Raw genomic sequence first — 13,259 nt, 5'->3', positions numbered from 1 at the left:
CATGCACAAGGACAGACATCTGCTTGATCTGCTGGCTCAGGGCCAAACATTTAATTTGCTTTTCTGAAGTCATTCATTTTTGAAAGTATGATTCTGGGAAATTCATGCCAATAGCCTGAAAGCCCACTGACAGTGAAGGGTACATTCATCTCACCCAGTAAAAACTTATCCAACAGAAGCCAAGATAACATCTACAGGTGTTCCCTCTTTGCTTCTGACAGTCACCTGCATGGTCACCCCATCTGCTAAGGCCAGCCTGGACCTCACCAATAAATCATAGCCACCTCTGTATACACCTGAGAGGAAAAAAGTGAGGAAAACCATTTAAGAACTCAAAACAAGCTCTGAATAATGAAATTGATCGTGCTCTGCCTGCATTTCCTTTCTATTATTTTAGTTCAGCTTTTCTAGAGATTTGTGCTTATGGTGGGAATTGAATCCTACATACAAATTCTAAATAATCTTTTATATTCCAATAATACCAGGTACATAGAAGGTATTCAATAATATCGATATGGAGTACTTAAGCGGGGGGGCACTGGTATCTGTAGAAGAGATTTAAGTGTCTTGGGCCAAATATACATCTTAAAAGAACCATCTAAGAATAGCATGCAAATTAAACAGCTGAAACAAATTATTCATTTTGATGGGGCTTCAAGTTGTAACTCATATAATGGGATAATGGGACAGTAGCAGGGCATGAGATGCCCATGCACATGCCTTCCTATCAAATTTTGCAACAAAATACAGGAGAAATCTGGTGAAAGTTTCTTACCTGCCAGATAGAGGGAATGGGAATTCTTGTTCTCAGGTACTTTGTCTGACCTCTCACATGGCTGCATGCCCAGAAATGTGATGATGTTGTTGACAGCTTCTGTGTTGAGAAGATTGATGCAACCGTATGAGAAAAGGTCAGCGTAGGGATCTGCCTCTGCACTGGCTGGTGCTGGGAGTTGGGGGTGCACAGGGTTGGTGGTGGTGTGTGGAGGGAGGCTACTGGACTGGAAATGGGTTGACCCTGTTAGATGATGAAGACAGCGTTCTGGCCTTTTAAAGTGAAATAGTTTACGGAGTTTTTAAAGAAAAGGGAGTCCTTTTGGAATAACAAATATGCCTATTAGGTGTTAGACTGCTATCAGGCAATATACTGATAGCAAAACTGTTCTCACCTTCAAGAGTTTTGGTAGAACTGAGGGCAAAGGTCTCCTCTTTCTCAAAGGTGTCGCCTACCTCTTCCCAGGCAGCAGCAAAGTTAGGCTTCATTACCTTCTGAATGTGGTCAGACACAGTCACTTCAAGATCTTCTAGCTAGTGGGTTAACAAACAGGGGTCAGAAAATGAGTCCTCTCAGTTCAGTACAAAGGTAGAAGAGATTAGTTCATTTGGTTTTATCATCCTGTGTTATAGCCTTTGCAGGAGCCTAGGAAAACCTCTACTACCAAGCTAGTTTGAAGTTCTGTAGTCTGGATAAGTCTAACAAGGTAGGCCCTAGCAAAGAGAGCAAGAAAACAGGTCATCTGGCAAGAGCCATATTCAGATCAACGTCTGTAGCCCTGGTGTAGGTACAAAGCAGTCACATTGCCACACGTAACTGCAGAGTTCAAGCCGTACAGGGCCTTCTGAACTTCACATTCACGAACAGGTAGATATTTCTAAAACTTTTCCCTGCATTCTGTGAAGGCTTTTCAGTCCATGATGTGGCTACATTATAAGCAAACTAGAAGCTGCTGAACAACAAAAACCCCTACCCCCAATACGTTAAATAAAACTGATCTCAATGAAAATCATGTAATTCTTTTCATCTCTTAGTTATCCCTATTATAAAAACATTAAAAAGGGTGGGTTTTGCTTTAATCAGTACTGAAGTGGTAAATCCCAATTCTCTTTGGCATGATGCACTCCCACCACAGGAGGATTAGCCCAGGTCCTCCTCAGCTGTAATGTGTTTGAGAAGAATACAATCCCGTAAGTTCATGTCAGATGAAAATGTTCTCTCCAGACAGAAGTCACTCAGTGGTGCAAGGGGTCAAAGTGAGTCTCTGCAGGGGAGACTCACCACGTACTCATCATCATAGCCCTCCTCAGCTGGAACCCCCGTGTCAGGGTCGCAGTCCCGGACAGTGAATTTCATGGTGCAGCTGAAGGTACCTGCAGCTGGAGGAGAGAGAGCAGGCGAGCCTGCGTCAATGGGCAGCGCAAGCGCACGGTTTCCATCAGTAACTTAGGAAGCACCATCTGCCCTTGGCTCTGTGTTCTGAATTAGCAAGTGACACGTATGTAGGCTGTTTTCTAGGGTCGTAGTTCTCAAAGGAAGCCGGTACGCTGGACTTTACAATCCGTTCCCGCTGCGAGTTAGAACAGTACAGAAAAGACAACATGGGCAAAACTCTGTTTTTATGTTCAGATAAGGAAAGCAGGGGGTATAGCTCAGTGGTAGAGCATCTGACTACAGATCAGGAAAGCAGCAGGGGAGACACTTTTTAAGGGGCTTTTTGTCATGCCTGTCAACACGTTAAGAACCACTACTTTAGGAGCTGACAAACAAAGCATAAAATATGGATGGTAAAACACACAGATCGTTAAATTAATACTAAGTATATCACAGTCTCGATACCTTTACAGATATCATATCTGTAGACTGGACCAAAAGTGGGTTCAGAGATCACCAGAATGAACTAGCTTTATGTCAACTTTCAACCTTTAGTGAGTAGGTCAGTAATGAAGTTCTAATATTGGTGAAGTCAGTGTTGTACAATGGGAAAGCAAGTGGGTAATTATATGTTTTGAGATAATCAGTGGAAGAAATGAAGGAAAATGAAGTCTTCATGAAGAAGATAGGATTTTCTGAACTGTCTAAAGGAGAGGATTTATTAACCATGGACGAAGAAAAGGCACATAAGGGTCTAGTCCATGGTCTGGAAAAGGCTTGTAGGTTTAAAAAATTTCATATGTGTGTGTGTGTGTATATATATATATATATATATATATATATATGAAACTGTGGAGTTAGAAAGTTACTTGGGGAATAGGCAAGGACAGGAAAGAATAAACTCAGATGTAAAGACCATATATGACAGGTTGGGTAGTCAGACTTTCATTTGTTCAGTCTTAACTTTAAACTCCCTCCATCCAAAAATGTAGAAAATGTCAGTACATTTATAATGTAAAGGTATAAATGAATATGCCAGATCCTTAGATAAAAGGACGACTAAGACATGACCTTTTTCCCCACAGCTGATTGTCTAGGAGTTGAATAACAGTGTGTGTGAGAGATCTACCTATATATACCTGTGACATTACAATTTAGTACCATAGGTTCTTTAATATAAGTTTTAATAGAGTGCTATGTGGGAGTGCAGGATTAACAGCCTTGGAAAATCATAAAAAATTTGAAAGGATGTACAGTTTAATTGGATCTCAAAAGATGCAAAAGAGCTTTGGCAAGCAGAGGAAGGTACACGAGCTAAAGGAATGAGGCTAGAAAGGCAGTGGAGTAATTGGAAGAAGAGAGACGGTAATACATAGGTGCTGAGAAGAGAATGTGTTTAGGAACAAATTTGAAATACCTTATATTTCAAAGGAAGGAGACTAGATATTTTCCAGCAGGCTCTAGTAGCTGAGGCAGTCAAGAGATTGAAATGTTAGAGGTAATTAAAGCCACTGGTAGGAATCCTATGAATAGGCCTGAATTCAGAGAGCAAATGAATTCACGCTAGCATACCGAAAACAGATGATGGGAACGGATTGCCCCATATAGGAAAGAGTGTACCTATCAAAACTACAGAATGTATTTCAGTGCAATAGGGGGTCGGTGAAAGAAGGATCTTGTTTAAATTAAGGTAGGATTTTCTGCAGGAGGAAGGGGGAAGAAGAAGAAAGAAAGAAGTGGAAATTAACACAAACCTAGAATGCGTCAGTTGAGGTATTTAAAAAAGAAAAAATTAAAGGAGAGAATGGGATTACGGTATGAACAAAGGTCATGATCAAATAAAAATGGAGAGGCAGGATAGATGTTGAGTAATAGAAGATTATATGAACCCCAGGTTGGTTCATGGAGGCTACTGGCAAATGAGGAAGAGGAATAAGGAGAGACAGTCAGGAATAATGGTAGATCACAGACTGGGCTAACTGGTTGAATTTTATGTATAAGTAAAGACAGAAGACACTTTATATATAAGTTAAGTGATAAGGAAAAATGGATTAAGGAAGCAAATAGGAATGATATTAATAGAGATAATGTTTCTGAAACTTTTGTGGCAAATTTTCAAATAAATGGTTTGGTTAATACAGTAAGAGGTTACACGGAATCTAAGGTGAACTCCATTAAAAGCCACTGGTAGCAGTCGCTCAGTGTTGTGAGAGAGGATGACTAACACTGGGTGAGGAGAAGGGGGTGGGAGAGAGCCTTTCCATGGCAAGAGAACAATACCGAGTCCACTGCCGTAACAAAGATGAGAGCTTCATGAATGAAGCGCGGCAGATAACCAAGGGAATAAGAGAGGAATGCCCTGGAGGTCTACATTAAGACTGTCCCCAGAAATCAGGCTTGTCTGAGAACTGACTGAAAATGGGAGATAACTACTGAGGAAACTTGTAGGAAAAAGAAATACCAAAACACAGAATTAGAGAAAAGATGGATGCTGGAAGCTAAGAAAGGAGCGAGCCGTGTGAATTAGGCCAGGGCGCAGAACATGCAGTGTGGCAAATGGCAGAGTGGGAGATTTGGTGGGAGCTGTCTGGCCTCAACCACTAGAGGGAAGACTATGACTAAATAAGTGGGGTTATGAGGAGATTCCAGAAAGCTTTGCTGGAATAATAGTTACAGAAAATGATGTGGTCAGTGGGGTGAAAGATAAGAGGGTAGGAGGGATGGGCCTGAAACACAGGCTACCTGCAGCAATCCCCACAGGTCTGGACCAAACTGAGAAGGAAGGGATGCGTAGAGTGTGCAGGAAATCAAGGCAGGTGAAAGCAAGCAAGTTGAGCAGTGAGTGCCAAAAATGGGGAGAACGTGCCTCCCAGGAAAATGCTACACATGTGGCAGAAGGGGTGCTGGAGATAAGGCTTTTCTCTAGGACAAATATGGGGGAAAAGGAAGAAAGGTACAGAAAAGCAAGATTAAAGTTGCCCTCAGACAGAAAGGAGACGCAAAGGAATGACAGACATCAACTGGAAGGATAAGTCAGCATTCCTGGGCCAAAAGTCATGCTGGAATAAAGAAAGAAAAGAGAGACTGGAGGCAGAGAAATGGAAATATTGTATAGTGGAGAGCATAGAAGGCCGAGCAGGTGTGTAATAAAGACCTCAAATGGAGAATCCTGTCAGAGCTCAAAATGGTCTAACTGGACACATTTTGGATGTAAAGACCGTATAGCAACGAGAAGTGCACAGAAAGTGCGAGGAGCAAGGACCTGAGTAGGAGGCAGGAGTAGATTAGCTCCTGAAGCACCGATTTGGAGGGAAACTGTTAAAGGACTTGGGTGACAGGAAAGTTTATAAGGAAGCTGCTTACAATGAATGCGGATTAAAAACCCATTGCTGCCAACTTTAGAGAGAGTAGGTTTGACTTAATAGAGGGCGTGAATAGGTAGTTTGGCCAGAAGATAGATTATTGTTGGAGAATGGGTGAAGATTCTGAGGGAAATACACCTCCAGAGAAGTACTTTGCCTCCATTCCTTCTGCAGACAAGATGGTAAATGAAAGGGTGATGGGGAGCTAAGACATCGTAGATGACTGCAGTGCGCCATTAAAATTGGTTGCTCTTAGAAGTTACCTACCATGGCTAACAGTGACAGACATTTCCTAGGGAGATTTGTATGAAACTATCATGGAGAGAGGGGAGAAGACGGAGGCTAGAAGCATAAAAACAGAAGATGGAGGGTTTAAGCTGGGGTGCCGAATATAAGGTGTGAGTAGGGAAGGGCATTAAACAGGGCCAAAAGGAGGAACACTGGAAAAGGGCAGAGCTGCGTATTAAGTAGAGAGACGGGAGCTAAGCCAGATTACAGACAAAGAGGAGAGAGGACGTGGAGAGGAAGTGGCTAATGAGAGCTGGTGTTAATGAGGGTGTGCCTCACTAACGGAATCTGGGAATCTTTTCTCAAATGATATTTGAAGCAACAAGTATGACCAATGGAGTGACATATTAAAGAGTCTAAATGGGATGGATCCAAGCCATGGCCAGTGGCAAGAATCCTATGAAGGTCTGTACTGAACTGAGAATGCAAATGTATTCAGAACAGTGTACAGAAAACAAGATGAAAGAAGAGACTTCTCAATCCATGAGAGATGATATAAAGATGGTAGCTGAAAAAACAAGTGACTGTAGGTAATATAGGTGTTTCTCTAGGGTCAATCAAGGAAAAGAGTGGAAGAGCTGCAGAAGAGAGGGGGTCATTTGAAGATTGGCAGGTACTGACAGGAGGGATATGGTACCATACTTGTACCGAAGATCATGATTAAATAAGAAAGAAGAGAGAGACTGGAAACTACATAAGGGAAGAACTATAGGAAGAGTAGTTGAGAACAGGTGGAGTGGCATGGGCAGATGAGGAACACAGTTTTCCAGAATGAGAACTCTTGTAAGATCTTATAATGGGTCTATCTGGTTAAATGATGGGTCTTAACGCCAGACTTTGAAAAGCAGTATATACGATGGGAGGACAGGGCCCGAAAAGTAATGGGAAGTTTTGGTGGGAAGTTTTAGCTAGGAGGATTGGAAGGAGATGGACTAAGATGAACTCTGATATAAAGACAGGCCAGCAACCTTAAAGACACCAGGATAAATCTCTGAGCACTGGTCTATAGCATGGATGACTAATACTGAGAGCTGAGTGGCTAGCGATCATGCCCAACTCAAAAGTAAAACTTCATTTGTTATTTTCATGTACAGATGGTAGATGAAATTATGCTATATGTATAATTAAGACGTGGGAGGGCAGACCACCAAAGAGAGATACAAATGAATATCCTGCAAATGCCACATTAAAGTTATCCTTAGAATTTACTCTGTCGTGTCAAGATTTTCTGAAAGTGGCGAGACAGCTCGTGGGGAGAGAACCTGGCTAGGGAGTGCTGTTTGGGAGGAGACTGAATCCACTTGAATGAAACAGAGATGGTAGCTAAAAAAAGAAGAGAAGCTGAAGATAAGGCAGCATATTTCTTTAGGGCAAGACAGGTAGCAAGGGAAAAGGAATGGGAGAACAACATTACAGGTGCCCCCAGATTAAAAGAATGCCATTTGAAGAATGACAGGTATTGACTGGAGGGAGAGGATCCCATACTTGGGCCAAAAGACACAGAAGGAGGAGTGGGGGGTAAAGCTAAGAGGAGCACTGTATAGACTAGAGAACGATTCTGAGTAGGTGGGTGGTAATAAGTAAAACCACAGGACCATAACGACTCCCAGAATGGGGAAGCCTATAGTGTGAGAATGGGCCTGAGTGGTATGTTGGGTATAAACCAGACTGCAGTGACTAGTCTATATAATGGGAGAGAAATAGAGGCCTGAAAAGGAGTGATAGGAGTAGACTTGCTCTTGATGCCTTCGTGGGAAATTTTTAATTAAAGGGCTTGGTTGGGGGAAATTTTAGAGCAGTGCTTCTTAAGATGTGTTCTATCAGCTCTGCCTAGGAATATGTCATTCTTCGCCCTACTAGACCTACTGAATCAGAAATTTGGGGTGGGGCTCAGCAGTTTGTATTTTAACAAACTGCAGTTTGAGAGCCACTGCTTTAGACAAAGGCAGATTAAGAGTAATCCCGATTAAAAAAATCTTTGCTAGCAGCTAAATCTAATTAGCTGAAAATTAGAGAAGCAACTGAGGAGACTTGCAAGAAAGGATAGTAGACAAGGAGAGAATGGCGACTAAAAAAGGGAAAAGGGCCATGTGAATTAGACTCGGGTGAGGAACTTGCAGGAGAGTAACATGGCCAATGGGTAAGGGCATTAAGGAGTGCTAGAGTGAGAAAGCCTGGCACATGGGAGAGTAGGAACTTTAACAGAGTGATTTTATGTTTATCTAGATTGCAGCCACTCAAAAAGAGAGAGGAAGGAGGGAATGTGGCTAAATAAGAATTGAGGTTATGAGGGGGAACCGTTCAGGAAGCTTTGTGGAAGAGAGAGGCTGCATGGGCTGGAACTATATAATCCAGTCCAGAGCCTGAACAGTGACTGCTGAATATGAGGTGTCCGTTTATCTAGAAGAGATTACTGAATCTATGGGAATGATCGTACATACAGTCTCTGAATGAAACAGGGATGCTGAATACAAGGTACAGTTTTTAATAAGGCAAAATAAAGAAAAAGGAGTAAAACAGCAAAGTTAAAATTGCTGCCAGCCAGATGAGAAGGCATCACTTAATATTGACATAGAAATTGTCACTGATACCACCTGGAGGCATAGGCACCATAGCTGGGCCAAAGAACACGATGGAAAGGAAGAAGACAGGTTAGAAGCTATCTAAGGGAAAGGCTTATCTAAAGAGTAGAAAATTGGGGCTTCCCTAGTGGCGCAGTGGTTGGGAGTCCACCTGCCGATGCAGGGGACATGGGTTCGTGCCCCGGTCCGGGAGGATCCCACATGCCGCGGAGCGGCTGGTCCCGTGGCTGCTGGGCCTGCGCGTCCAGAGCCTGTGCTCCGCAACGGAAGAGGCCACAACAGTGAGAGGCCCGCGTACTGCAAAAAAAAAAAAAAAAAAAAAGAGTAGAAAATTGGTTTTGAGTGAGGCACAGAGTGGGGATCAGGAGAGGAGGAAACCTCAAAAAGAATATGCATTCATCACTATGAAAGGTTAAGATATATGGGGGAATCCTCCAAAGGGAAATTGGAAAGAATGTCCCATAAGAGGGACATTAAAGATATACTCAGAAGTTAAGGAAATATATTAGAATTTGCAGTAAGTGAGAGAAGCACCTGAGGAGACTTGTATGAAAAAATAGCAAAGAAGGAAAGAGCAAAAGATGGAGATTGGAAACTAACTAAGCAGAAAGAAAGTGTGTGTGAATTGGGCTGGCGTGCAGAACATGCAGTGTAGAAAAATCAATATGGGAGGACACTGAAGAGGTCTAAATGGGAACATTAGGAAATGGGGATTGGAATTTTGTCAGAGTTGTGTATGAATGAGAGAAAGTGAGGTTAAAATGCAGCAAAGTAAGAATTGGAGTATAAAGTTTTGCTGTCCAGGATGCTTTTTTGGAAAAATACTAGAAGCAATGGGTGTGGTCAATAGAGTGAAAGGTCAGAAACAGGCCAAGTGGGATGCACATAAAAGGCAGGCCAGTGGCAGGAATCCTACGAAGTTTATGCTAAACCGAGAATACAAACAAATGCAGTGAAGAGTGTAGGACACAAAGGGAAGACAGCAGGGCTTCTTGAGCAGTGAGTGTCCAACATGAGGGGAGTATCTAGCCCAAAGGGACAGCTGAATCTGTAAGAATGATGTGAATGTACGTGGAAGCTGAAAGGAGGGACACAGAAGACAAGGCAGCATGTTTCTCTAGGGCAAAATAAGGATTGGGGGAAAGCAATGTAAGAGCAAAGTGAAGCTTCCCACAGATGTGAAGGGATGATTTAAGAATGGTATCTATTGACTGGTGGTAGTTATGGTACCATATTTAGACCAAGATTGTGATGGAATGAAAAGGAAAAGAAAGTTTGTTAACTGAATAAAGGACTATTGTATGAACTATAGAAGACTGAAGAGTAATGGAATAGCAGCAATACAGATCAGGTGTGTAATAAAGAGACTCAGAATGGAGATTTCCTTAAATGTTCAAATTGGATGGGAAGGCCCAACGGTAATGAGTGGTGTATCTAACAGAGTTTCAAGGACCTGGCTAAAAATGGGAATTATAGAGTAGACTAGCTCTTAATGCTGTGGGTAAAATTTTTTAATTAAAAGCTTGGTTAGGGGCTTCCCTGGTGGTGCAGTGGTTGAGAGTCTGCCTGCGGGTTCGTGCCCCAGTCCGGGAAGATCCCACATGCTGCGGAGCAGCTGGGCCCGTGAGCCATGGCCGCTGAACCTGTGCGTCCGGAGCCTGTGCTCCGCAACAGGAGAGGCCACATGACCAGCTAGGGAGCACGGGCCAGTGGTTTGCCTATAGAGAAGACTATCTGTATTTCTTGAGGAGTAGTTGGGAATCGCTAGGGAGGTAAACCTCACTAGAAAACTACTGTACCCTTTGCTATGACATAGGATAGTAGCTGAAATGGATAGTTAAGATATGGTAGAGCATAACAGAATAAGAAAGAAGAGGGGGTTTTAATCTAAATAATGGGAGCATTGCATGCATTAGAGTAGGGTTCTCAGTAGTCAGAGTAGCAAAAAGGCAAATAAGATGTGAATTGAAGAGACTTGGAATGGAGAAATCTGTCAGATCTCAGAAGGGGTCTAACTGGTTAAAAATGTTTGGTGTTAGTTAAAGATGACAATGAGTGGTATATAACTAGAGAGAAGTAAAGGCCTGCATATAAATGAATAGGAGTTAGAAAGTAGACTAGCACTCAAAGTCTTGATGGGAAAAAAATTTTTTTTAAGAATGAACATATATATATATATATATCCCTCAAAGACAGCATTACATATTATGGATATATGAATATTTATGAAAAGTATAAAATATATATGAGGATAAATATTTAAGTATTTAGTGATTTTCTCTTGGAAGGGAAAGAGGTAACTGATTCTAAAGTGGTACAAAGGAAGTCTCAATTATATGTGTACTGTTCTATTTCTTTAAAAAAATCTCAATCAAATATAGCATAAAGTTAAGATATAAAGAAGTGGGGTAGTAGGTATATGAATTTTGGGGGAACAGAACATTTTAATTAAAGGGCTTGGTTGATAAGAATGGTTAGAGGGGGAAGTTAGAATGAACCTTGATGAAAAGTCATCGATAGCAACCAACTAGAGAGTGCAGGTGGGTCGTTCATCTGGTGAGAGGATGAAGTGTACTTGGTAAGAAGTGAGTGGAAGTGCGCCTCAAGAGGAGACTAGTGTGTCCCTCACTATGATGACAGATGGAAGCCAAAAATATTATAGATGTTCATGTATATGACAGAGCAAATAATCAAAGGAACTCAGGAAGAGCTTGTTGAGGTATGATGTTAAAGCGCTCAGAAATTAAAGTATCATGTTAGGACTGGCTGTGAGAGAACCTGCTGAGATGTATTTTTAAAGAGAGAGAGCGAAAAGAATTGAGGCTGAGATCTAAGTAAGGAGAGGGAGTCTAGGACGTAGGCTGTGGTGCAGAACATGCAGTTTAGCAAAATGTTAAACGAGGAAAGGCACTGAGCAGGTCCAGGATGAGGAGCACAGAGAGATGAGAATTAGAAGTTCAGTGAAGGGTCGTGCGGTAAGCCAGATATCAACCAGCCAAGGAAAGAGGTGAGAATGCCACCAAATAAGAGCTGGAGTATGATGTGTTGCTGCCCAGAAAGCTCTGTTGGAAAAGATGTGAAGCAATCAGTGTAGTCAATAGAATGAGAGGTTAGAGAGCAATTAAATGTGATTGGACTTAAAATGGGCCAGAGCAGAAATCCTGGGAAAATCCAGACTCAGTGGAGGGTGGTAACAGATTTCAGTACAGAATGCAGGAAATAAGGAAGATGGATGAAGGTTGAACTGTGAGTGCTGAACATTAAAAGTGTACATATCCAGAAAAGATGATTAGATTCACTGGAATGATATAGCCGAAAGAAGAAGGAATGTTGGAGGAAATGTAGGGAGTTTGCAGCAAAAGGAGAAAGGGGAAAAGGAGAAAACGGATAGAAGAGCAATGTTCAAGTTCCTTGTAGATGGAAAGACATTATTTGAATAGTCATACAGATGGAAGAAATGGCTTTTGCTCCATACTAAGGCCAAAGGTCATGACAGAATAAAAAGAAAATAGGAGAGAATGGCAAGTAAGTAAAGGGGCATTGTGTGAATTAGACAGTAGTTCTGAGTAGCTGGAATGGCAACAAGATAGATCAGGTGTGAATGAAAGAAACAGAACCGTCAGGTCCCCGAACTGCATATATAGAATGAAAGAGGATCCGGGCCCTGAAAAAGAACAGGACTTGGGTAGGCTGGCTCTTGAAGTCTTTGTGGGAAATTTATGGCTGAAGTGATTGCTTGTTAAGAAAGGTTAGAAAGAGATGGATTAACATAAACCTTGACAAGAAGGCATTGGTGGAAACCTTAAAGATATCACCATTGATTGACCTTTTAGAAGGTGTGGATTGGATACTTTTCAGTATGTAGAGCAAATGAATGCTATTGGTTGAGGAGTGGTTGTGGATCATGATAAGGCAATCTCAAGGGAATAATACTGCATTTATTGATATATTATAGACTCTGTGGGTGAAAGATAAGGGAATGTTTAAGATCTGGTAGGGCAAATAGTCAAAAGGAGTTATGGAAGACCTGCCTGTAAGTGTGATGTTAGTTTGCTGAGAAGTTAAGAAGTCACGTTAGGACCGGCTGAAAGTGAAAGAAGTAACTGCAAAGACTCGTATAAAAGAAAAAGAGGAAAGAGGAAAGGAGAGAAGATGCTGGTTAGGGAAGGGATGTATGAACTAGGCTGGGTTTGTAATATGCAAGGCACAAAACGGCAAATATTACTGAGACCAGAATGAGGAATGCAGGTATCACCAGCTGTCTACTCACATTACCAAAATACTTGTTAACATGAAAAGTTTTTACCTACATATCACCATGTGCTTGGGAAACTTGGTACAGTGAGTTAGCATTCTTGTGCTAGCAAAAACTTTGAGTTTGTACAGTCTATTTGGGATAGTATATGTTTGCTGCAGACATAGTTCTTTTACCTATAGGTTTACTTCCTATGCTCAAGGTTTTTAAATGTGTTGTGCATTATTCCTATCATCTTCCCTATAATATGTGTGGAACAACTCCAGCAATTCGCCAATTGGTAAGTAAATGTTTCCCAAGAGTTTCTTATTTATACAATGCATTTTGAAAATGTATATGCATTTGTTATTTCTCTTGAGAACCTTTCATTATTCCATGCATTGTAAAAGGAGAATGCAATTACAGTCTTATATCATAGTATGGGATCATTTTGTACTACAAACATGTACACTAGTGAATGAATTTTATGTTAAATAATTATGTAGTTGTTCTTTAAAATGGTTTATATTATAAGAAATACTTAAAAGTTTTTATAATAGCATTTTTGTGATGGTTGAGAAGATATGTTGGATTTTTTTAAAAGGAAAATGGTTATGGGCCTTTTCAAATTTAAGATATTGCAA

The 13,259-nt window shown here is 41.3% G+C and overlaps 1 protein-coding gene across 3 annotated transcripts in view; it reads right to left on the bottom strand.

The window, feature by feature from the left end:
* Positions 1-18: 18 nt before the first annotated feature.
* COPG2 (COPI coat complex subunit gamma 2) overlaps positions 19-13,259 on the bottom strand; it is a 129,823-nt gene continuing 116,582 nt past the window's right edge. For all 3 annotated transcript variants that reach the window (XM_032642459.1, XM_032642461.1, XM_032642460.1), the window contains 4 exons: positions 2,057-2,154; positions 1,170-1,308; positions 776-874; positions 19-296 (listed from right to left, as the gene is read on the bottom strand). In XM_032642459.1, the coding sequence (XP_032498350.1) occupies positions 166-296; positions 776-874; positions 1,170-1,308; positions 2,057-2,154 (467 nt within the window). In that variant the 3' untranslated portion in view covers positions 19-165. The remainder of the gene's footprint in view (positions 297-775; positions 875-1,169; positions 1,309-2,056; positions 2,155-13,259) is intronic.

This window comes from Phocoena sinus, chromosome 9 (assembly GCF_008692025.1).
Source record: "Phocoena sinus isolate mPhoSin1 chromosome 9, mPhoSin1.pri, whole genome shotgun sequence".
In the NCBI taxonomy this organism is placed as follows: Eukaryota; Metazoa; Chordata; class Mammalia; order Artiodactyla; family Phocoenidae; genus Phocoena; species Phocoena sinus.
This window is presented reverse-complemented; position numbering and strand designations above follow the sequence as displayed.